The sequence below is a fragment of the Felis catus genome, chromosome D3 (genome assembly GCF_018350175.1).
Source record: "Felis catus isolate Fca126 chromosome D3, F.catus_Fca126_mat1.0, whole genome shotgun sequence".
Lineage (NCBI taxonomy): Eukaryota > Metazoa > Chordata > Mammalia > Carnivora > Felidae > Felis > Felis catus.
The window spans coordinates 94,371,780-94,397,102 of record NC_058379.1 but is presented as its reverse complement, the minus strand read 5'-3'; the positions used below and the strand labels follow the sequence as shown (position 1 = coordinate 94,397,102).

The following is a 25,323-nucleotide window of genomic DNA, read 5'->3' as shown; positions in this document are numbered from 1 at the left end:
GGAGCCCGAGCTGGAGGCGGGGCGTCGGTGGAGCCCTGCAGTGACGCCTCAGAGGGAGCGGGCCTGGGACGCAGGGCCCCTAACGCTGGGCCGGGGGGGGGGGGGGGGGGGGGGGGGGGGGGGGGGGCTCCGGGAGCTGCAGCAATAACCAGGGTAAAGTGAGTGTGGCATTTTAGGTCTGGGTTTGTCGTGCGTGAAAGGACAGAGTAGCCCCCCTGGATGCCCCTCGGGAGTGTCTTTTATCCAAGATAAGTAACATCTTACGCTAGGAGTCCTGGGTGGGTCGGCCCCACGCCCCCGTCCGTGCGTGTCCGAATGAGATTTAGTGGCTAGGACCCTCCTTGGCCCCTCAAGGTTAGGGCAGTTTCGAGATAACTGAGGAGTCTAGCCCTGAAGAATTTTTTTTAAGTAAAATACTGTTCTGTGGTAGTTGTATTAATACAGTGACCAGGAGTAGAAGCGGCAGCGGCAGGAGGGAACCTGCTCTGTGCTGGAGCTCAGAGAGGATGGGGAGCTTGTCCCAAGTCCTCTAGTCCAGGGCAGGAGGAGCAGGGGCCAACCCATCCCGGACTTGGGGAAGAGACCCAGGTGGCCCTTGTGCCCTGATGGTCTGCACTCCTACATAACTCCTAGCAAATTGGAGAGCACACGTGGCCTTCTTAGCGTATTCTGGCCTTTCGCCCGTGGCACTTGCCAACTTCTAACATATTCTATGACTTAGGCGCTCGTTATTTTTAGTTTGCTACCTGTCTTCCCTGCTGGAATTTAAGTTTCATAAGGACAGGCATTTCTTCTGTTTGGTCACTCCCTTCCCCAGTGTGTAGGAGAAGTGCCTGTTGCGTAGAGCCACTCCATACATTTTCACTGGATGATAAAAGCAGGAGCCATACATTACACTAGTTATTCAGTAAATGTATTTTGTACGACTACCGTATGCCAGGATGGGGGATGGGGCAGGGGATGAAATGGAGACCATATTTTTCTTTTACAACTGTAAAGACCAGCACAGGAAAATATTTGCTTGGTGAATAAGTTCCTATTTGGTATTTTGGAGGAGTGAGTTCAAATAAAAGACACATGTCCCTTAGTATGACACTTTTGGAGAAGTATCCTGGTGATTCGGTGGTTCTTGGGGTCGCTGTCTGGTGAAAGGAAGCAGTGAAAGCTAATGGTGCTTCTCAGACGTACTTCTCTTTTAGAGTCAGTTCTGTCCAAGGAAGGGATATGAGCTGGGAAGCAGGTGGGACATGGCCGCAGAGGCTTGTGGGAGAGTGCGTCTGCCTGCAGCAAGTGTGTGGTGGGTGATGCATGGTCACTAGCGGAAGGCACAGCCTGGTGTCCATGAACCAAGGGCTCCCACCCAGGTTTACCCAGAGCAGAGGGCATGTGGTCAGGGAAACTGACTACCCTTCCTTCCTGGGAAAGTAATTTGGAAACCAGGCCTTTCTTTAAGAAACAGCTTCAGGCAGCCCTTGGGTGTGATTGAGACCCCATGACCTTTCCTGCCTTTAAAACTGGCCGTTATCATTGAGCCATCTGAAGCAGGGTCACAACCTGATGACCACAGAGAGTGTGTGTTACGTGGCTAAAGACCCCTCAGTTTCTGTTTACTCACCTGTTTGCAAATAGTCATTGGGACATTGTCTCCTTGGTTTTGACGGTGAAAACCTCACCCTTGTGTTGGGGGGGTTGGGGGACTGGCATTTGTCTTCAAATCTAACATACATGGGACAGGGCTGATGTGTGACATGGGACATGGTTTGTGACTTCATGCTTGTATCTCCTACTGCGTTCCTGTTTTGAGACTGTCAGTCAATGTCCACTTAATTAAAATTCTAGAATTTTATTTTAAAACCAGTTGACAGAAGTTTAATTCATTAATTCAATGAAAATTTGTGTGTCTACTGTATGTTAGGGACTCTACTAGTCTAGAACAAGCAGACCCCATGCTCCTGGGCTCGAACTCTAGTGTGAGCTATGGCAGTTTGCTGCCCTAACTCATATGGTAATTGCAAATTTGTAAAATACATAACCAAATTTGTGGCTCCCTGGGGTTTGGGAGGTGCCTTAGAAGTGACCCAGTTACTAAGCAAATTTTAACTGGTAAAACTCTACCTTAACACCTGGCTCCTGTGACCTTCCCTGGTGAGTCTGACGATACCCTGTCACGTCCCTGTCTGTGGGTACCTTACAAACCAGGAGCCAAGTGACTTAACCTTTCTCAGTTCAGGGGCATCTGAGAGTTAGAGATTCCTCCCTTACAAGACCAGGAGCATCCAGAAAAAGAATGTTTTCAAAATATAGAAGATAAGTGGGAAAAAAAAAAAACCCTCCAGAGTTGACCAGTGTGGATAGCATGCTACCATTTATTTAGAAAAGAAGGAATATAGATACAGTTCACATGTGCCTTCACATGCAGAAAACACCTTTTGAAGGGCGCATACAACTGAAATCACCAGCTCCAGTGGGGAAGGGGCAGGGTGGCTGGGAGACTTTTTACTGAATACCTTTTGACTTTTGAGCTGTGTGATTCTACCCCTGTTCAAACCATAAAGAAAAACACACCAAACAGTGTGTAGGTCGAGTTTTGTTCTGTTTGTTTTTTTTTAAGCATACATGTTGGAGAGGCCTCCACGAACATCCTGTCACACACTGCACAGATGTCTCACTGCAGTGTCCCTGCGTGTGACCCTCGTGAGCCAGCCCAGGTACTGAACTGACCCCAGAACTCTGGGCTCCACATGGCACCTCAAGTGTCATACCAGAAACTAGACCTCGATTTTCCTCTTTTCTAGGCTTGAGATGAAAAACGGTGTATGTGCATCTCCTGCCCCCACAAAACTGTTAGAAATACAAATGTGTGAGCTTTTAATCCTCAAGTGATAGAAACAGTGATTAATTGCCTCCCCTACAATCTTCACAGCATGTGGGGACATCACATGGGGTTCAAGCCCTGAGTGCCCTCTCTAGCTAGAAAGACACTGTGTGAAGCGGCCTAGATGAGAAGAAAGTGCTAGGTTTGATTTCCTCCTCTTCTCTTTTGACTTTAGCCCTCACAGAGGGGATGACCTTGTGTCACCTTGTGCCAGAGCTGCTTCTTAATCATCAGAAATGTGCCATCTTAGGGGCACCTGGGGGGGCTCAGTCGGTTAAGTGTCAGACTCTTGGGTTTCATCTCAGGCCATGTTCTCACGCCTTTGTGAGTTCAAGTGCACTGAGAGTGCAGAGCCTACTTAGGGTTCTCTCTCTTTCCCTCTGTCTCTGCCTCTCCCCTGCTCACAGTCTCCTCTCTCTTCCTCTCTCTCTCTGAAAATAAATAAATAACTTAAAAAACATTTTTTTAATGTGACATTTTAGAGTTTTTAAGTAAATGTTACCTGAGTGAGTGTAAGAGGAAATCTGGGAACCATGTTTTCAGTGGTAGGAAGAATGGTTTTTTCGGTTAGCTTGGAGTGGCAGCAGCTTAGCACTGCCCATGTAGAAGAGGATCAGAGTCAAGAAATGGAGTCTTATTTCCAACCTGGAATCAAGGATTTGTGTGGCCTTGGGCAAATCTCTCACCTTCTCTGAGACCCTCAGTGTGAACTCTTGGAAGGGCACTTCCCATGGGGAAGCTTAGGACTTAATTGTGTGCGTGAAGACAGCTAACCCAAACAAGACTTTTGTGCCCTGCAGTGTCCTACACAAAATAGATTTTTTTTTTAAACATACGGGTAAGTGTAGAAAGACCTCATTAGGTATCAAGAAAATTTTTTTTACATTTTTAATATTTTTAACTTGGAAAATAAGAAATAATCATGTTAGTGGTAACAGATTATCCTTGGAGTCACATGACATTGATTGATGAAAATAGATTTGTATTGCCAGAGCCTTGGGACTCCAAAAATATCATTCATATAAAGTTTTAGTTTCTGAATTGGACAAGAGGGACTGAGAGCCTTTTGCAGTTTGGGGCCAGGGTGGAGATGGGTGTGAGGGAAGGCAAGTTCTACCCTGCTCAGAGTGCCTGCCCTCTGTCCTTACCAATTCAACACTGTGGACCAACTTGAACTGGAAAAGCTTGCCCTACCAGCTTGGACTAAGTCTCAGGACCCAGCAGTAATGACAGGTGGGGGGGGGGGGTGTCCCTGGGGGGTTCCCTGAGTTCTTAAGTTTTTATCTTCTAAATTGATGTGTGCTGACAACAGATGTTTGGACACTTGGTCCTTTAGCGTTTCCTGTATGCCTAGAGCAAAAGCAGAGCCTCCATTGTACTTGGCCAGTGTCACTCTCTGGGGTTTCCAAGTTTCTGAATACAGCTTCCAATCAGTCTTCAGTCGGCTATTTTAGAAAATTATTCTTTGAGGTGAAACCTTTTTAAAAAATAACAGCTCTGGGGGCGCCTGGGTGGCGCAGTCGGTTAAGCGTCCGACTTCAGCCAGGTCACGATCTCGCGGTCCGTGAGTTCGAGCCCCGCGTCGGGCTCTGGGCTGATGGCTCGGAGCCTGGAGCCTGTTTCCGACTCTGTGTCTCCCTCTCTCTCTGCCCCTCCCCCGTTCATGCTCTGTCTCTCTCTGTCCCAAAAATAAAAAAATAAACGTTGAAAAAAAAAATTAAAAAAAAAAATAACAGCTCTGTAAGCTATAATTCATGTGAAATAAAATTCACAACTTTAAAGTACACATTCAGTGGTTTTTAGTATATTCACAGACTTGTGCAATCATTACCACTACCTAATTTTAAAGTATTTTCTTCACTCCAAAAATAAACCTCCTACCTCTTAGCAGCCGTTCTCAATTCCTCCCTGTCCCCAGTCCCTGGTAACCACTAGTCTGTTTTCTCTGTGAATCTGCCTATTCCATACATTTCATACAAATACATCATACAGTACGTGGTCTTGTGTATCTGGCATCCTTCACTTAGCATGTTTTCAAGGTTCATCTTTGTTGTAGCATGTATCAGTACTTCATTCTGGGGGACAACACAGGCCCGTTCCACTCACAAGAGCTTGGCACTATCCAGGGAAAGCCAGAGGCCCCACACACAGTGTTGCCACTTTGGACCTTAGTCTGGCTATGGGGTCAGTGTGCCTGATGGAGACCAAGTACACGCTGCCAGCAACTACAAATGTTGGAAGCAGGAAAATAAGCTGCCTCTGTAGTTGTCTCTTAATCAGAAGAAACAAATTACAAACAGGCAAAAGTATACTTTTCTGCCATTTACATATACCTCTGTAGTTACATTTAACAGTACTATTTATTCCAGTTAATATATAGTGATCTTTTATTTCAGCCTCAAGGATAGCTTTAATATTTCTTGTAAGGCAGGCCTGCTGGTAACAGTTCTCCCAGTTTTTGTTTATTTTGGACTGTCTTGTTTCTCCTTCATTTTTTGAAGGGTAGTTGTGCTGGATATAGAATTTTCAGTTGGCATTGTGCCCCCAAACATGTTACCCCACAGCATTTTAGCCCCCGTGATTTCAGATAAGAAGTCAGTTATTCATATCATTGCAGATCTTTTATATAGGATGAATTGTTTTTCTTCTTTTAAGATTCTCTCTTTGGCTTTGGGTTTTACAGTTTGACTAGGATGCATCTAGCTGTGTATCTCATTGAGTTTATGTTAATTGTAGTTTGTTGAACTTTTGGATATGTAGTTAAATTCATTACATTTGGGAAGTTTATACACATTGTTTCTCCAAATATTCTTTCTGCTTTTTTCTCTCTCCTGCTCTGGGACTTCCAGCTGTGTTTCTTTGGATGCATGGTAATACGCCACAGGTCTCTGAGGCTCTGCTCATTTTTCTTCATTCTTTTTTCTTTCTGCTCCCTAGACTATACAGTCTCAATTGACCTATCCTCGTATTTTCTGATTCTTTCTTTGACCACCTCTGATTTTCTGTTGAGTCCCTCTAGGACATTTTTACTGTAGTTATTATATTCTTCAACTCTAGAATCTCAATCTGATTCTTTTTTTAAAAATGATTTCCAGGGCGCCTGGGTGGCTCAGTCAGTTGAGTGTCCGACTTCGGCTCAGGTCACGATCTCACGGTTCCTGGGTTCGAACCCCGCATCAGGCTCTGTGCTAACAGCTCGGAACCTAAAGCCTGCTTCGGATTCTGTGTCTCCCTCTCTCTCTGCCCCTCCCCCACTCACGCTCTATCTCCCTCTCTCTCTCAAAAATAAGTAAACATTAAAAAAAATTTTTTTTAATGATCTCCATCTCTTTGTTTTTATTCTGTGTTTGGTTAGACATTGCTTTCATGATTTCCTTCAGATCTTTAGACTTGGTTTCCTTCACTTATTTGAACATAATTATAATAGCTGATCTAAAATCTTTGTCTCGCAAGTGCAGCATCTGGGCCCTTCATTGGCTGCTTATTTTCCTCTGCATGGAGGCCATTTTTTTTTCTGTTTCTTGATATATCTCATAAATTTGCTGAAAACTAGACAGTTTAATTTTTTTTAATGTTTATTTCTTTGCTGCTTTTTGTTTGTTTAGTGACTTTCCTGGACAAATTCTGTAAAGTGTATTATTTGTTATGTGCGACCACTGTTAGCTTCATGGTCATCTGGTGATTTCACAGAGGTTTCCTTACGTGAGCTCAACCAGTAGGTCCCCCAGCCTCTGCTCGAGGCTCTATGTGTGTGTCAGTTCCAGCTGCTTATGCTCCACTTTAGCCTTCACTTCCTGACTCACAGAATCCCAGGTCAACCAGATAGAGATTCTATAGCCTTCTTGGGTCTCTCCTGATCATGCACACAGCACTGCATGTGTGTGTGGCCTTCTTTGTTTGTAGGAATTTCAGAGCTTTTCCCAGCCTCCTGTGGGTATCTTATTCCCCTCCATTTCTTTCACTGTGGTAAAATACACATGACATGAAATTTGCCACTTAACCATTTTACGTGTGCTCTTCAGTGTCACTGAGTACATTCACACGGTTGTGCAGCCGCCGCCCCCCCCACCTCCATATCCAGAACTCTTTTCATCTTGTAAAACCAAAAGTCTGTCAGTTAAGCAATAACTTCCCAGTTCCTTGCAACTACCACCTGCTTTCTGTCTCCATGATCTGATGGCTCCCGGGACCTCCTACAAGTGGGACCACACAGCCTTCACCCTTCTGTTGCTGGCTCATTTCACACAGCACAGTCCTCCAGCTTCGTGCATGTTGCAGCAGGTGAAAGAACACCCTTCCGTTTTAAGGCTGAATGACACTCCATTGTATGGATATATACCAGTTGTACTTAGGAGTTCTCTGTATATTCTGAGTATTATCCCTTTTTGCAGGCTGTTGTACTCTGTGGATAGTGTCTTCTGATGCGCAGAAGGTAGTTTTCATTAAGTCCAGTGTCTGTTTTTTCTTTTGTTACCTGTGCCTTTGGTGTCATATCCAGTAAATCACTACCAAACCCAGTGTCCTGAAGCTTTTGCACTATGTTTTTATTTAAGAATTCTGTAGTGTCAGGTTTTACATTTAGGTCATTTATCCATTTTGAGTGACTTTGGTAATGGTGTTGTTACATAAGAATCCAACTTCAGTATGATAAAAGCATTTTATTTAAATATATATATATATTAGCATGGGGTACTGACTTTCTATTTTTACTTCCCTTTATATCAGGTTAAACAAGTTTCCTCTAAATGCAGACACGATTCGTTGGCATATAATTCTTGGTGTACTTACCAGAAATTGAAAAAGTGGTTCCAAGGATTGGGCAGTAAATATTGCAAGTCCAGTGGTTTCCAAGACTTTGCTTTCAACAGCGTTGAAAATTGTCCTAATTGTCAGCTAATAGATTATTAAAAATATTGTTAATGATAGACCACTCTATGATTATTTATTTTTGGCACACTACTTGGTAAGAGTCACAGAGCTGAGGTCTGGCATGCCTTCTGAGCCCTCAGCCCCATCAACTTACATTCACAGGGAGGAGAAGGAGCAAAAGAGCCAGTGTTACTCTGACCTCATTTAGCAAAAACACTCCTCATGAAAGATTTTTTAGCTGTTTACTTGGGATGGTTAATAATTATTTATGAAAATGTGTAACTCTGTTTCAATCATGATTTAATCATTGTGATGACTTAGGCTACAAACTTTCTACTGTAAAAAATCTATTTATTTTATGTTACTGTATAGTTTTGGTCCATAACCCAGGCATTAGGTTCACCATCATAGCCAGTTTCTGAGCACACAGTTCACAGTATACAGTTTACATTCACACCGTTGTGCATACCGTCCAGTGCTCTTTCCATCTTGCAAAATTAAAACTCCATACCACTGACACCAATATAGAAATATTCTCCACAAGAGTGTGATGCTAAGTGAAATAAGCCATACAGAGAAAGACAGATACCATATGGTTTCACTCTTATGTGGACCCTGAGAAACTTAACAGGAACCCATGGGGGAGGGGAAGGAAAAAAAAAAAAAGGTTAGAGTGGGAGAGAGCCAAAGCATAAGAGACTGTTAAAAACTGAGAACAAACTGAGGGTTGATGGGGGGTGGGAGGGAGGAGAGGGTGGGTGATGGGTATTGAGGAGGGCACCTTTTGGGATGAGCACTGGGTGTTGTATGGAAACCAATTTGTCAATAAATTTCATATAAAAAAAAAAAAAAGAAATATTCTCCACAAATAGAGCCTTGTGGCCATGTGAAAAAGAATGTTTAATTCAATTTATCTGATTTTCTTGCATAGAAGAGTGGCAGGGTACTCCAGCATAAATTATTATGATAAAATACTAGGCTTCAGTCCTCTTGGAGCAGTGTGATAGAAACAAGGGACCAAACAGAAAAAAAGCCCATGTGGAATTTCTGATTGTGATAAAAGAGTTGGTTATTCTATTTTAAAATGCATGATGGTAACATCATATCACTATGGCATTTAGCTTTCATTGACTGTATTTAAAAGATCATCTGATAAAATATTTATTTTTAAAAGAAATACAGTATGCTGGAAATTATATCCCTTGCAACTATTTATTTTTGTTATGAAAAATTTAGATGCTAACTTAAAAATATGTTATCCTTTTTATAGTGGTAGTTTTTCAGAATTCCTCAGGAGGTATGTGACATTTGAAGACCACTGCATTAGTACATAGGGATCCCTATGCAAATGCCTGAACCAACTTTAAAGTTTTCTGGAGACCACCCTGAAATGCCAAGCCTCGCTATAGGAATTTGTTCCCGCGGCAAGGCTCATGACAAGGTAGTGACGGTTGAGGGTCAGACACTCACCTGCTGTCCCACATTCAAACCTGCAGAACTCCACAAAGGGAGGTGTCTGTTTGGGAGGCCGTCTCCTCAGTCCAGAACAGGTACAACTTCAAAGCTAAGTGCTCACTAAGGAAAGTTTTAAGAAAAACTGACATTATGGCACCTGCCCTAGGTTGGCAGGCAAGTTAGACAGCAGCCTCAATCTACCTTTTCCTCCTGTGCCCTGCTCACAGCCGTAACATTTCCCCTTAGAAGGACCCAGATCCACAGAGTAAAGCAATGAGAGTGTTTCAAATTATATATTTGATCAGGGGAATGAGCCAGTTACAGAAAGACAAAAATGGATGATTCCACGCATATGAAGTACTTAGAGGAGTCATATTCATACAGACGGGCAGGTAGGTGGTGTCACCAGGGACTGGGGGAGGGGCCGGGAGTCCGTGTTTAATGGGGACGGACTCAGTTGCACAAGATACAAAGACACATGGATGGGGACAGCTACTCAGCAGTGTGAATGTATTACTGCCACTGAACTCTACACTTAAGTCATGGTGAAGATGGTAAACTTTAGGGGCACCTGGGTGGCTGAGTCCGTCAAGCATCTGACTTCGACTCAGGTCACGATCTCACGGTTTGTGAGGTGGAGCCCCACATCCAGCTCTGTGCTGACAGCTCAGAGCCTGGAGTCTGCTTCGGATTCTGTGTCTCTTTTGTTGTCTGCCCTTCCCCTACTTGCACTCTGTCTCTCTCTCTCTCAAAAATAAAAAAACATTAAAAAAATTTTTTTAATGGTAAACTTTATGTTATGTGTATTTTGCCATAATAAAAAAAATTAGGAAAAATGCTAATATCCCATTTCATACCTCTTTTTGCCAAACTTTGGGACTCATTCAACGTAAGAAGCATTGTTCACCATACTGCTGGATGGATTAACAAAGTCAGCCTCATTATCAAATACAAATCAGACTTGCTTTCTGTCAGGAAGCAGTCTGGATTCATTTTTGTTTCCAATGCACACGTTAAGACGTATTTTGAAGAAGGGGCACCTGGGTGGCTCAGGTCATGATCCCAGGGTCCTGTTCGTGAGCCCCGTGTTGGGCTCCATGTGGAGCCTGCTTAAGATTCTCTCTCTGTCTCCCTCTGCCCTCTCCTCTGCTCACTCACTCTTTCTCTCTCTCTAAAAAAAAGTTTAAAAAAAAATTATAAAGACGTATTTTGAAGAAAACCACTAAAAGATTGGAGAAACAAATTAGACTAACCTTAGATTGACTGCCAAATGCAGGAGGGACTTGGCCCAGCATGGGCTGTTTCTCACTGCTCACCTAGGATGTGGCCTAATCCAGGGGGAGTGAGTCAGGAGAGGCAGCCGGTGTCCCTTAAATCAGAGTGAGTGCGTGGTGTCCAGTTTGGGGGAAGAATCAAGAACCGCACATGAAACTCACAGGCATACGCTGATTTCATTGGACACCATTGAACTCTCCTTATATGCTTAATGAAAAGAGGGTGCATACTGATAAGAACTAATTGCTCTGGAAGTTAGCTTGTATTAGATCTGAGATGGGAGAGATGACGGCTATTGAAATAAATATTCATGATGTGACGACATAACCGAATCTGAAAAAAGATCACATTAAACTAATGTAGGCTTGAACTCTTGTGTCTTCAAAAGTTTTGTGGCCCCAGGATGTAAGCCTGTGTGTGAGAGATTGTGTGCTGCTCACCCTGGGCCAGCCAATGGTGCATGCTGGGATAAATATGGAGAAGAGGAGGAATGCTGACCTCTCAGCAATGCGGGAGGGATTTCTCGGTTTGCTGTGCTGTGTTCACAGGCCCCATCTCAAGATGGGCACCTCTGACAGCGGCAGAGTGACGGGGGAGAGCCTTGCCGCGTGGCCCTCTGGGCTGAGCCCGGAGCCCCTCCTCCCCTGACCCAGTACGTGGGAGGAGGCCTTAGGGGTTGTGCTTGCCCATCGAAGGTGGCTTTTCTCGAACCAGTATTTCCGAATGTCCCACTGTCCTGCGTGCTGAAGTATTTTATTCCTGGGGCAATGCGGGATGGGTGAGAGGTTTGTTTTGTTTTTTAAAAAGGGAAATGGAACAGCAGACTCTGGTTCTCAGAGATCTGTGGCCACGGAGATTTGGAGACTGATTCCCTTAAAACCAGTGGTTTTTATGGTGTGGTCCCCAGCCCAAGGGCATCAGCTTCTCCTGGGAACTTGTTAAAAATGCAAATTATGGGGCCCGCTCTCCAGATCAGCCCAGTCCAGACCTCTAGGGGCCTCCAGGTGATTCTGATGCCTGCCCACTTTGAGAACCACACAAACCCATATGGTTTGAGTTGATTTGCCCTTGACTAGTTGACATAATGTCTAGATGATGTAATGACTCGTATTGTATAAACATTAGACATTTCATTTTTGTGTATTTTGGAACCACTATAATTAGTTTTCAGTTGTGTTGAAGAGCACTGAATCTGTGCTGCCTGATGAATAAAGGTCTGTATTGCCAAGCGAGGGACAACAGCATGTCCTAATCCAGAAACCCTTAGGCCAAACAGAGGTGGTGTCCTCGGATCCCAGGATGGTTCAGCCCGTGGGAGGTGACCTAGGGTCCTTTCCTGGCAGAGAACTGTGCCAGGGCCAGGGACTGTCAGGAAAGTTGGGCCCTGGGCATCTCCCAGAGCAGGCGGAGTGAGTACCGTCTTTTGAGAGAGAAACCTGCTCTGTGTTTTGGGCGGGACCAGGGCCCACGTTCGTGTCTCCCTGAGATTTGTGAAGCCTTCTTTTTACCACAGTCCTTCCTTCTTTCACTTTTGCTTCCACTTTTGACCCTTTGGTCTTTTAAAAATACAAATCAGAGGCCCCTAGGTGGCTCAGTCCGTCAAGCATCTGACTCTTGATTTTTGCTCAGGTCATGATCTCGCGTGGGGCTCTGCACTGACAGCACAGAGCCTGCCTGGGATTCCCTCTCTCTTGCGCTCTGTCTGCCCCCCGTCTCTCCTACGTTTGCTTTCTCTCATTCCCTCTGTCTCTCAGTAAATACATAAAATTTTTTTTAAAAATCAAATGCAAATCATATCAAATCAGTTCCTTGCTTAAAATTGAAATTGTTCCAGGACCACCCATTGCCCTCAGGAAAAATACAGAGCATTCAGCTGGCCTAGCTTCCCTCCTGCCTATGAGTGTTTGCCCCTGTATCGGGGCTGTGCGGACACTGCAAGCTGAGCCTGGACAGCCACCCCAGGTGAAGGCCCTCACTAAGCACAGGCTCCTGTTTCAATCTCGTCCACCATACTCATAATACTTTTTGACCTTGCTTTTTCTTCAGTAGCCTGAGCTCCAGCACCTGTCCTGTCCTCAGGACACAGGTCAGCGTTGAGTGAACTGATCCCCCACACTCCTGTCTCCGCTTTCCTTGTGTGTTTGCAGAAGCTCTATGAGGACAGGGACACAGTTCACCGCTGTGTCCGGGCCTCACGGAGGCTCAGGACGCACTTGGCATGACGTGAACAAGCCTTATTTCCCGTCCTTTCCCTGCTACTTATGTCCCCCCTGTCTCTTGCCTTGTAGTTTGGGGCTGAGTTCCGGAGATTTTCCTTAGACCGTCAGAAGCCAGGGAAGTTTGAAGACTTCTACAACCTGGTGGTTCACACGCACCACATCTCCAACACAGACGTGACCATTGGCTATGCAGATGTGCACGGCGACCTGCTGCCCATCAACAACGATGACAACTTCTGCAAGGCGGTCTCGAGCGCCAACCCCCTGCTCAGGGTCTTCATCCAGAAACGAGGTACCGGGGGCCGCTGCACGCATTTCAAACATGCAGTTTTCGGTTTTGTCTGTTGCTACAGAGCCATGCGATTCTCTTTTCTAGCCTGTGGTAGAAAAGAAGGTAACATGTGTTTGGTCAACACCAGTTTATTAGAAAGTCTTCAAAATTTTAAATGCATTTTCAATCTTAAAGAGTGTTGACTTCTGATTTTTAAAGACCGAGTAAGAAATACTATTGATGCTTTCATATTTTAACTGGATGCGAGTTCGCTAACAAAACGGCATTAGCCAGTAACCCAGGAATGAAACTTGTGGTTGCTAGTGTGTGTTTTCCACTGTCTTTTTAGGATTGGAAACTTATGCTAGCTTTAAATTATAACTTTGGCTAACTTTTAACTCTGAGGGTCTAGCTTTGCTGTAACAGTATCATTTTATGGGAAAACCGGCTGCTAACGTAGGTTAATGGTTGGGAGGGCGTGTGCCCCGCTGTTGAGTCGGAGCTGGGCCTCGTGCTGGTCTCATCTCTACACTTGGGAGAATCTTCCCATTTCCAAATAAAATACTGAAGGAAAGAGACGCCTGCAGGGAGGCGTTTCCTGGCTGACTTGGTCGTGACTGGAACTTCTGTGCCCACGGCGAGCGCACAGACCGCCCGCAGGGGACACTTGCAGGGTGACCGCCGTGGCTCGCTGTGTTGGCTGCAGTGGCCTCAGTGGGGGCAGGAGAGCTGAGCAGAGACCGGGAGCAGCAGCCACAGTGTTCGGAACAGAAGGAGGCCGGGACGCTGGAGGCCGAGGCGTATAGCCGGGCGCCTGGTTCTGAGGGCAGGCGGTGCCTCAGTCCCTGCTGCGGCATCACGTTGTCCCGAGGGGAGAAGGCGCACGTGCGGAGAGCTCAGGGCGTGCTGGCCGTGGTTCCGCGAACGTTCTCTCTTCTTGTGTGTGCTGCTGGAAGGGAACAGCGGGAGACCCGCTGACCTCACCTTCTGCCTGGTTCTCTGGCACGAGATCAGACAGCTCTGCGTCTTCAGTCCCTGCTGAGCCTGGCTGTCCCGCTGATGGCTCTGTCACTTCCGCGTAGTGGCTTTTGCTTCGTCCCCAGCCCTGCAGCGTTGCTCTGCTGCTTCCACGTGACCCCGGGCTCTGCCGCGTCCTCCTGCCGGCTGCTCTGGCCGCACCTGCGCCCGGCTGCCCCCCGCCTGGAGCCGCCCTCTGAGAGAGGCCCGCCCTCAGACCGCGCTACCCGGTCACCTCGTGTCCCCTCGGCCCGTTCTCTGTCCCGTTACTCTGCTTCTCTGTGCCTTACTTAGCGGCCGTTCTCAGGGCTCCTTGCTGGCCATCGGGGCCACGTCCCGCCGCTCCGCCCTGGCCATCCCGGGTCACAGTGCTTGCTCTCAGGGGGCGGGAGGGTGAGCAGTGGGTGCGGAGCACCGTGTAAACCGGAGATCTGCACGCGGGCTTTGTCATCCATCGGTCACAGAGGGAACGAGTGTTGTCTGTGCGGAGCTGAACTGGAGGTGCCACCGAGGGCGCGCCTTTCCCTCAAAGTGCTGCTGACACCTGGCACCCCGTGCCGTGGACCCTCTGAAGCTGAGGTGACACAGGAAGCTCCGAGGTCTGTGTGCCCATGAGTGTGTCCACTTCCCAGGGGCGGCTCTGCCTCTTTTCAGCTTGCTGGCTGAGGCCCTGTGTCCTGTCTTCATTGTTTACTTTCCCTCTGCCACTGCCCTGAGAGAAATAGCTCAAAGTTTAATTGGCTGGCTTAGGGTTTCTTCCCCCACCCCGTAGTGTGTCACCTGCAACCCGTGCCTTTCTCTGTCACATGACAGAGACCTCTATCAGGGACCCCAGTTCAGACCCTGCCTCTAGCACCTTCTCACTGACTCTGACCAGCTGATCCCTAATGTTCTTTCTGGTCTATAAAATGGGAGAGCAGCGCCTACCTCAGATAGTTGTCATACTTGGGGCACCCGGGTGGCTCCGTCGGTTAAGCATTTGACTTCAGCTCGGGTCGACATCTCACAGTTCATGGGTTCGAGCCCTGCGTCGGGCTCTGTGCTGACAGCTCGGAGCCTGGAGCCTGCTTCAGATTGTGTCTCCCTCTCTCTCTGCCCCTCCCCGACTCACACTCTGTCTCTCCGTCTCCCTCTCTCTCTCTCTCTCTCTCTCTCTCTCTCTTTCAAAAATAAATAAACATAGGGGCGCCTGGGTGGCGCAGTCGGTTAAGCGTCCGACTTCAGCCAGGTCACGATCTCGTGGTCCGTGAGTTCGAGCCCCGCATCAGGCTCTGGGCTGATGGCTCGGAGCCTGGAGCCTGTTTCCGATTCTGTGTCTCCCTCTCTCTCTGCCCCTCCCCCATTCATGCTCTGTCTCTCTCTGTCCCAAAAATAAATAAACGTTGAAAAAAATAAACATAAAAAATTAAAAACAAACAAACAATAGTTGCCATACTTAAATAGGAAAGGGCTCCTGGGGTGCCTGGGTGGCTCAGTCAGCTAAGCATCCAACTCTCTTTCAGCTCAGGTCATGATCTCACGGTTTGTGAGTTCGAGCCCCACGGTGGGCTCTGTGCTGACAGCTCAGAGCCTGCCTGGGATTCATTCTCTCTCCCTCTCTCTCTGTCCCTGCTGTGTGCTCTCTCTCTCTGAAAATAAATAAAAGAAAAAAAGAAAGTACTCCTAATATTCACAAAGCTCAGCGCCTCGATTCCATCACTGGGGAAACGGGCTCTGCTCTTGCAGAGAGCCTTTTCTTTTCTGAGCCTTTCCTTGGACATGTGCCGTCGCTTCCTAACTTCCCCCAAATAGGCAGCTGTTTTTCAATGTCCTAGTCTTTAACGTGTGGCTCCCAAAAGGGGAAAAGTGGAAAACAAAAGGGGGATAAGAGGGCACTTATCCCCTTGAAGTCACTCGAGCTGGAACTGGAGGGGTGACAGCAATGGCCGCCAGCCTCTGAGTCCACACCTGTGTGGTCAGAGCATGGCCTCCTGCCGTTTGGGGGACGGGGTCCTTTTCGTCCACCTGGCTTCTGCGGGCTGCTCCAGAAACACGTGCCCGGCTGACTGCCACACGGCTGGGGCGCGGGACGGGTAGGTGCTGCTGTGCTGCGAGCTGGAATGGACCAAAATCGACGACTTCTCCCGGACACGTGGCAGGCCTCGGGCAGAGTCCAGACTTCCAAAGCAGTCCCATCACACAGGTTCCGCCCCTGCTGTTGTCATCTGGGGGGGAGAGATTCCCGGGGCCCCTGCTCTGCCATCTTCCCAGAATCCTCCTGTGCTTTTCTTGTGATTTCACTGTTGAAAATGACTCCATGCCTAGTGCAGGAGTGCTACTGAGTTTTCCTAAGTGCAAGAGGGATGTGATGTGCTGTACATAGAAAGTGCTCTTAGCTATGAGTTCAACATTAAGAATCAATAATATATACTAAATACATGTCTTTTTTTAATGTTTATTTATTTTTGAGAGAGAGAGAGTGGGGCGGGGGGGGGGGGACAGAGAGAGAGGGAGTCGGGATCTGAAGTGGGCCCTCTACTGACAGTCTATGTGGGACTGAGTCACGAGCCGTGAGATCATGACCTGAGCCAAAGTCAGATGCTTAACTGACTGAGCGCCTCAAGCACCCCACGAAATATATATCTTTAAATAGAAACACATATAGCAGAAGGTTTTATGTTGTTCAGGGATCAAAACGTTGGTCAGAGGCTCACAGGAACCTAACGGTGTATTTTCCAAATAGCCATGTTTCAGTATTCAATAATTCAATGTTCACGGAGACTTTATAGAATATAACTACCATGTATAATGAGAGTCAACTGTGTATGAGAAGTCCATAGAGACAGAAACAGATTCGTGGTTGCTAGGGAGAAGGGAGTATTGGGAGGTTAGGGTTTCTTAACTGGACACTGAAATATTCTGTAATTCAATAGTGGTGTTGATTGCAGGCCTTTGTAAATATACTCATAACCATTGAATTGTAGTCCTTAAATGGGTGAACATTATGGTATGTAAGTTATTTTTCAATAAATTATATCTCAGTATCTCTCTTACAAAATTAAAAAGTATAAGATTCAAACCAGAGTCTCCTGAGTCTGAGCCTTGACCTTGGGTGACATCATCTGGGCTCATCTTTAGCCTTTATTTCCAAAATTCAGCCATTTTCAATATGTGTAAAAATTTGGAGTTTTTAATTAATTTATTTACCGTCAAAACTCCAGGCAGTGCTCAGGAACCTGCAGCTGGCCTCTATTTGGGGTCCGTTGGTAAGCTTATGAGGTGTGTAACTGGTCCTGCACAGCAGGAGTAGCAGGGCCTGCAACTTTGTTACAATAGAAATCATGGATATTCTCATATTGTGTGTTCATGTGCTTATTGTAGCCAGATATTTTGAATGTTATTTACTGTAAGCACTATTTTATTTTATTTTTTTTAAGTTTATTCACTCATTTTGAGAGAGAGAGGGAGGAGTAGCAGAGAGAGAGAGAGAGAGAGAGAGAGAGAGAGAGAGAGAGAGAGAGAGAGAATCCCAAGCAGGCTCTGGGCTGTCACCACAGAGTCCAATGCAGGGCTCGATCCCACAAACCTCGAGATCATGATCTGAGCCAAAACCAAGAGTTGGGCACTCAACTGACTGAGCTACCCAGGTGCCCTTGTAATCGTTATTTGAAAACACTGGTATGGATTGTTATTCGTTGTGTTAGTAAGAAAGCACATACAGTGTTATATCACATATTGGCTGTAGTATTTTGATCACTGTCTTCAAAGTAACTGATTTTCTTTATAAATACACGTATTTTACTTGATGCCTTTAAGAACATTATTCTGAGCAGCCATTTCCCAGCACCATCTCGCCGAGGGCCCTTGGAGCGTGCAGGGTTAGGAAGCCAGTTATGGAGAGTCTGCATTTGAGAGCTCATATGACAGGCCAGGAATGACTTGGATTTTGTCCTCCCGGGACCCAGCCGGGGACATCTTCCTTAGGATGTTAGATGGCATTTCTGCCCAGGGGGACGAAGGACCATGCCTTTGGCCTTCACACATACAGGCTTCTCTCCTTCCGCGTTTAGTAGACTTCTGTAGTCCTCTGTCCAGCGCCGGACCCCTGCTAAACACTGCGGGGTCTCCCCTTGTATGCACAACAGACATCATCATGCCTTTCACTTGAATGCTGTGCCCACTTAAGTAAGTTGCTGGAATCGAATTGTCCCAGGATCTGCGTACGTGGGCCACACACCCAGCCAGTGCTGGGGAGCCAATCTTCCCTGTCTCTTGCTCACTCCCCTGGTCATCCCCAAGGATGCAGGAACATTTCAGAAAGCTGGCCCAAACCAGAGAGAATGCAGGACAAGACCAGCAAAGATACTCAGAGTATCTCTTTCTATTTTTAGCAGAATAAACAGGAAATGCAAACACTAACTTTTCACCACATATCCTTCAATAAATCCCTCCAACACCAGCTTCCCAGCCCTCTTGTTATTTAAGAGATGGGCCTTTTTGCCTCCCAGGCCCCAGCCTAGAACTGGAGGTGGAATCCTGATTGAGTATCCGTGGCTCTTCTGTCCCCAGGGTGAGTGGCCTCAGGGTGGCCTCAGGGTGTCACAGGGGGCTTGAGAAGACTTAATTATACCACAAGATTTTCAGCACAATTAGAATGCTCTGAAGTGTTTACTTGTAAAAGAAACATAAATACTGTGCGCTTCCCCGTATCTGTTCGCTGTTCTTGGTGTCGTAGTGTCCTTCTCAGTGCCTCGAATGAACAAGAGACATATGTCTGATTTATCACAAGTTGCATGATTGGGGAGGGGGAGGGAGGGAGTTACCAGAAAAAGTAATTACAGGATGTTCTTCAAAGTAAGACATATAGAATCGCTGACAATTTGGTTACATGCACTGGAAGAATCTTAAAGTGTCAGGCTGTGTAAATCCTGTGCAGGAAGCACTCAGGGTCTCTGACGTTTTAGGGTGCTACAATTCTCTTTCCTGAGACACTGCCCCGGGTTGGAGGCTGTGTGTGTTGAGGGCAGGGAAAAGCCTAGTTGTGCTGAAGTAACCTTGTCTGTGTCCCTGTGCTTGTAGGAACAGATGTAACACCCTCTGCTGTGGGAGCTTTTTCATGAGACATATTTGCTTCTTTAACTGCCACTGATTCCTGGAAGTTTGCATATTTGGAGAATTTCCTTTTTTTTTTTTTTTTTAATTGAAAGAAAAGGCAAACACTCTCCCGTGGCTCCACCGTGGGAACATTCAGAAAACAAAATGCCTGAAGCCCGCATTCACCCCTGGAGTGGGAGTGGAAGGGGGGAGAGAATGTGCTGATGTAGCTCATTAAAAAGAAAACAAAGCCAGAGCCACCCACCATCCAGAAGAATCCAGGGGCTGCTCCTGGGCAAACTAGCCATCTGTGCAGGCAGTCAGAAACCACGAGGTCATCGGCATCTCCTGGACACAGCTTGGTGCACCTGTGCCCCGGGGCTGCCCCTGCCCCCCCAGCTGAGCCTGCGGGAGGGCGGGAAAGTGCCCTAGCCCAGTGAGCACCTTGAACATGGTGGTGACATGGAGGTGGGTTTGACCTTTTCTTGTTTGTTCCCTGGTCACATTTTTTTTACATATTCAAGCCCAGGGTGTGTTTATAATTTGGACTCGTGCTGTTTAAAGTCCTAATATATCATAAATATATCCTGTCATTAAACTCTTTGCAAGACTTTTTGTTTTTATTTATTTTTTTAATTTATTTTTTGCCTTTTCTTTTTATTTACTTTGAGAGAGACAGGGAAAGGGAGAATCCCGAGCAGGCTCTGTGCTGACTGTGCGGAGCCCGATGTGGGGTTCAATCTTACGAAACCATGAGATCATGACCTGAACCATAGTCAAGAGTCGGACTGAGCTGCCCAGGCAGCTGTGTAAGACTGTTTTTAAAAGTCTTTTCTGCTTATATTTGTAAAAGAAAATTCAAACAATGTGGAAATAAACAACTCCACCACCCCCAAGGTAACCACTGTTAGCATTTTGGTGACCCCTCCCAGATCACGTGGTATAGGTAAATAAGTTGGACATAGTTTTACATAAATAGGATCATAATAAACATACACTTTTAAATTAGTTTTAACTCACAGACATTGTTTTAAGCTAGTATTGTATTTTTTACTTTTTGTAGATGTATGTAGACACAAACTATCTTTTAATGGAGATATATAAATGTATATATAAATGTTATATCAATGTAACAAAACATAACCAACCCCTTATTTTATATTTAAAACTTTTCCAAATTTTCATTCTTACAAACTGTGTTAGGCGTTTTTACCTATGTGTCCATCTGTCTCTTCCGGGAAAATTAGCCGAAATGTCTTGCTAGGTTAAAAAGCATATGTATTTTGAGCTAAGACACTGCCAGTGGAATTCTTTTTAGGAGGGCATTAGAATGACATTTGAATGGAATCTTCTTAAACATATCTTGGAAGACTGTCCTTGTGTGGCAGGAAGACTCATGAGCCTTGAATTTGCCCTCCTGAATGCTGCAGTGAAGGCCGGTGAGGGTCTCCCCAGAAGTGGGCTGTGGGCTGCTCTCCTGTTAGGACAGCAGCCAGCTTTGGACCCTGCAAGTCTGGGACCACAGCTGCCGCCTTATGGGCCTCTTATCCTGCTCTAAACAGCTGATATCTTACGTCCTGTGTGTAGGGAGCTCCTCTCAGCCTGGCCTTGCTGGGTGCAAGCTGCAGACCCCAGGGCTAAAGTTTAGAGTAGAGGCTGTGGTTTTTGCGTGGGGACATGGTTCCTGCCGAAGCTTCCACAGAGGCCAGAGTACTGTTTGTCTGGAGGTGACCATCTCACTGTTTCTTTTCTGTCAGGGCAGAGTGGCTGGTCATATGATGAGTAACATGTTTATTTAAGCCAGTTCTCAAAGAGGACGAGGTCAAGGATTCCAGTTTGATGGGAAATAAGACCAAGCATGGAGGCACAGCGTGGGGCTTTCTTTCAACATTGAAGCCGACAGTCCTGAGCCAAGTGATTGGTTGTCAGGCTGCCTGTGTTAGCAGGATTTCTCTTTGAAACAAATCTTTTTAAACAAAAAGCAGCATACTCCTCAGATAATGTAACAGGGCTGTGTTTCTGTTTCCAGGGTGGGTTAGGGTTGTGTACCTTCACCTATTTTTAGAAGAAAGGGATTCGTCGGCCCTTTGGATGGCCTGCCTGGTAAGCCCCACACCCTACAGCCTGTGCCTCCTGCGAGTGCCTGACTGTTTAGAAGCTGCTCAGAGCTGGGCGATCAGGTACTTCCCGTGGGAGGTGGAGCCCTGGTGCCCACCTGACCACACAGGCCTGCAGACTGGTCATTCCTTCCTGGATTCTCTAAACCCCACGCCTTCCTCAAGCACTGTGGCGAGCAAATTGGATAAGGTTCCTGCCATTTGAGTCAGGTGTCTCCTGGGGGCGTGTGGGGGTATGTAGCAGAGCCCCAGAGATGGGCCTGGCCCCGTAGGGCCATGCAGATGGAGTTGGGTGATGGAGAGCCATGGGCAGGGTTAGCAGGGTCTCCGTGGGACCTGACGGAAGTGTCGCTGCAGGGGTTGGTTCGTGGGAAACCTGCCGCACTGCCTTCCCTGAAGCCTGGCGGTAGCTGCGCACTCCTGCGTGTCCTAGACCACATGCTCTGGGAGACAGGGCCCCACCTGTTCATCTTTGGAAGCGTCTCCCACAGTCAGGACCCAGGTTCAGTCAGGACCTGGTTGTCTGGAGTGGATGCTACTGTTTTGTTCAACGTTGCCAAAAGCAGGCAGAATGAGAAATGCCAGCCCCCTTTGGGGTTGAGCTTTCTGGCCCTTGTTGGGGATGGGCAGACACAGGTGTCAGCATGAGGATTTTAGAGGGATGATCTAGCTTCTAGTACCTTCTGAAAGTCAGGTCCTTGCCAGTCCCTTTTGACCCTATTGATGGTACCTGGGGAGGTCAGCCAGCCCTAACTTGGCACCATAAATTATGGAGCCCTCCCCTGGGGATTCACTCATAATGGCTACAGAATTACCAGCTCTTTGCTAGTTTCCTCGTTCAGCTAAGACGATGTCTCAATAGGCCTCATCCCAGTTTGTGGTTGTGCTTCTCCTCCATTTAGCACCCCGTTACTGAGCACCCACAGGTTGGACAGTTACAGGCTCACCTCACATACGGGCTCCTGCCCTCGAGGGACTGGGGAAGACAGTGACCACCCAGGTGAGTGTGCTGTGGGAGCCAGAACGGAAGGTCCCGGAGGTTTTTCATGAGGAGGTGGCACCAGGCTAAGCACAATGGGCAGACTGAAAAGCGTGTGTGAGTTCATGGGAGAAGCAACAGGTTGTGGGGCTCAGTCTCGAAGCACCAGGCTGAAGTGAGCCTGGGAAGAGATGGTAGGAGAGGACCAGGGGGCCAGCGAGCACCAAGACAGTCTGGTGATTGTTCCCTTGCCTGCCAACAGTGGGTGCGCACTAATGAGCTGGGACTAGAGTAGGAAGCCCCTGGCAGAGGACGCCGTCGGCTAAGAGACCCCACAGGACTGGCAGACAGGAGAAGACACGTAGGGAAAACGCCTAGAGTGATGTACAAGCTCTGTGACCAGTTGCACGTCTCGTGGGAATCTGTTCTCAGATGACCTCAAGTTGAGATGGGTCTTAGCATGTGGCTGATTAAAACATCTTCTGTAGGTAAGGAGTAGTTGATAGGTATTAATCTTAAATTGTGCTCTCTTAAGCATCTTGCATTCGAACCATCTTTGCTGGAAAAGGGCACCAGGATCTGAACACATTGAAATTCTTCCTCTTAGCCACAGGCTAGCCCACTGAGTCTACACCTAAGTTGTGGTCTTAGTGTAACAAAGCTGGGGGCACTATTTATGTTCCTATTGTTAGTCATGTTGAACCCATCGAATGTCATTCCATCTGGAGGAAAATCTTTTTAGGAAGGAGTGAAGTTACTTAAGAGAGCCTACAGTTACCTTCGACCCTGGAGGGCCCCAAGAGGCAAGGACGCCCCTGGGACAGGCTCTACCCGCTCTGTGTAGCCGTGTCCGTTTAAAAGGTTTTCTTGTTCCAGAGGACAGGTGTGGGAGGCCAGGAGCCGGTGGAAGTCCAGGTGGACTCTCAAAAGCCCACGCTCCAGCTGAATCTGGCCTCAGCAGAATTCACAGGGAACAGAAGGGAGTCATCCCACATGGGCAGCTGGACAGGAAAGGGGATGGTCTGTTTTAGAAAAATGGTTTCCAAAGCCCTGTGTGAAATTACTGTGGTGCCCCTCCATCCCAGGCCCTTGGACTCACAGCTCTGGAGATGTTTGCCTATTCATTTGTTCCTTTTTTACTTTTCTTTCTCCATCACTTCCCAGACTTCCAGCACCGTTATGCCAGCCTCACCCCCTTCTCTGTGTCTGTGTGACTCCACTGGGTGGCCGTGCTGGAGAGAACACAGATGATTTACCTGCACTAGCTTGGAGTCCAGAGATATAAAAATTTCCACTGTGAACTTTTCTCTCCCAGAAGCGTAAGCAAGATTTGGATTTCCTCCTGCACAGTGGTCTGTCTTCCTGTTTTTGCCAGTATCTCTATTTTCCACCCTGTCCTGTGGGAAAATGATTCAGCACGGAGGCCACCGGCCACAGCACATCCCCTGGCACCCCAGGTCTTCTCCCGAGCCGTTGCATAGCAGCCAACACATGCAGACAGAACTGGGACGAGGCTGACAGCTGGACTGGGGAACGCAGGCAGGATGCGGCCCCTGGCCCGCCAGCCCCACCCCTGCCCACCACCAGGCTGGGAGACCGTGCAGGGGAGCGTCACTACAGTGTGTATTAACCACTGATAGTGGAAAAACCTCCGTAACATAAAACTTACCATTTTAACAATTTTAAGTGTACAGTTCGGGAGGGTCAGGTGCGTTCCCACTGGTGCACGGTCACCAGCCGTCTCCTGAACTTACATCCTCCACACTGAAACTGTACCCATTAAACCTGACGTGTTGGGTGAGTTCAGGTCAAGCTCCGGTCGGATACTTTCCCAGAACATATCCATGTATATCTGATGTACGTCTGTCATCTTGTTAAAAATTTAAAATCAGAGGGTAAGGAATTATACTTTTTCCAAAAGCACATTGTCACTTGCTGATGGGAGTCACCACATCCCTGCAGAGAACCAGGCCTTCCCTGGGGGCTGCGTCTGTGGCCCAACCCTTCTCCCTCTGGCTGCTGGTGACCGCACCGGGACCCGGGGCTGGCAGGGACGGCCGTGCATGTTGTAAGTCTCAAGTTAAATTACCCCAGGAGGAAGCGCCTTCCAGACACTCTGGACATAGCAGGGCATGAGCCATGACTCAGAACAGTCGGTCACCCCATCCCTGTCTTCCGCTTGCTGGGGACCCTCTGACCTGTGGGGAGTCCAGGTTGGGAAGTCATCCCGCGATGGCAGCCTCTGTGCTGCCTTTATGTGCTGGGACAGGAGACCGCTGATGGCCTGGGGCTTCTCTGTCAGTCCAGCAACAAAGAGCTGCGGATGTGCTTTCTCCTGGACATCTCTCATTCCGTGTCCCAGACACTGGGGGGGGAGGGGGGGTACATCGTGACAGCCCAGCTACACAGCTCCCTCCCTCCCTGTGGCTGATAAGCCTGGAGGCTCCGCTGACAGACCTAAGAGCAGGAAGATGGTGAGGTTTGGGGCGGTGCCGCTGCTTTTCCAGACCCAAGTGCTGCTGCTCTAACCATCCTGCCTGCGCCCTGCCTTCCCCGGCATTACCAGACCGCCTGTGGCACCCCCTCCCTGGGTGTCGCCGGACCGCGTGCGGCACCCCCTCCCTGGGTGTCTCTGGACTGTGTGCAGGGCCCCCAGGTGTTGCCGGGCCGCGTGCGGGGCCCCCTCCCCGGGTGTCGCTGGACCTCGTGCGGGGCCCCCGGGCGTCGCCAGACCGCATGCGGGGCCTCCGGGTGTCGCCGGAACGCATGCAGGCCCCTGGGTGTTGCCAGACCGCGTGCGGGCCCCCAGCACAGCCTACCCTTCAGTGCATCCCAACAGCCGGCCCTCAGAGCAGTCTCCCCTCAGCCTTCACCCGCCCTGGGCTGCAGTTGGGGTGGACATTTGGTTGAGGCCTCTCGGGGGGGGGGGGGGGTCCCTGCCCATCCCCATGTGACTTCAGTGGAGAGGTCGGCCTCAGGGACCCCAAGAGAGTAATTATCGATGCCGCTTATCTGCAGGAGCACATGCCCTGCCACAGGATACTTTGTGTGTCAGTGTCTCCTGTAGAGTGCCCTCTCACCTTTGACCTGAGCACTACCCAGGGTTTTCCAGCTTCCCTCGGTGGTTGCACAGAGGTTCTTTGTGTGGTTAACACGGAGAATATAAAGCACAC

At 47.9% G+C, this 25,323-nt stretch overlaps 1 protein-coding gene across 1 annotated transcript in view; it reads left to right on the top strand.

Annotated features, from left to right (window-relative positions):
• Window positions 1-25,323, top strand: part of PARD6G (par-6 family cell polarity regulator gamma) — an 87,928-nt gene that overhangs the window by 14,023 nt on the left and 48,582 nt on the right. Inside the window, exon 2 of the mRNA XM_023242146.2 lies at window positions 12,763-12,985. Within this exon, the coding sequence (XP_023097914.1) occupies window positions 12,763-12,985 (223 nt within the window). The remainder of the gene's footprint in view (window positions 1-12,762; window positions 12,986-25,323) is intronic.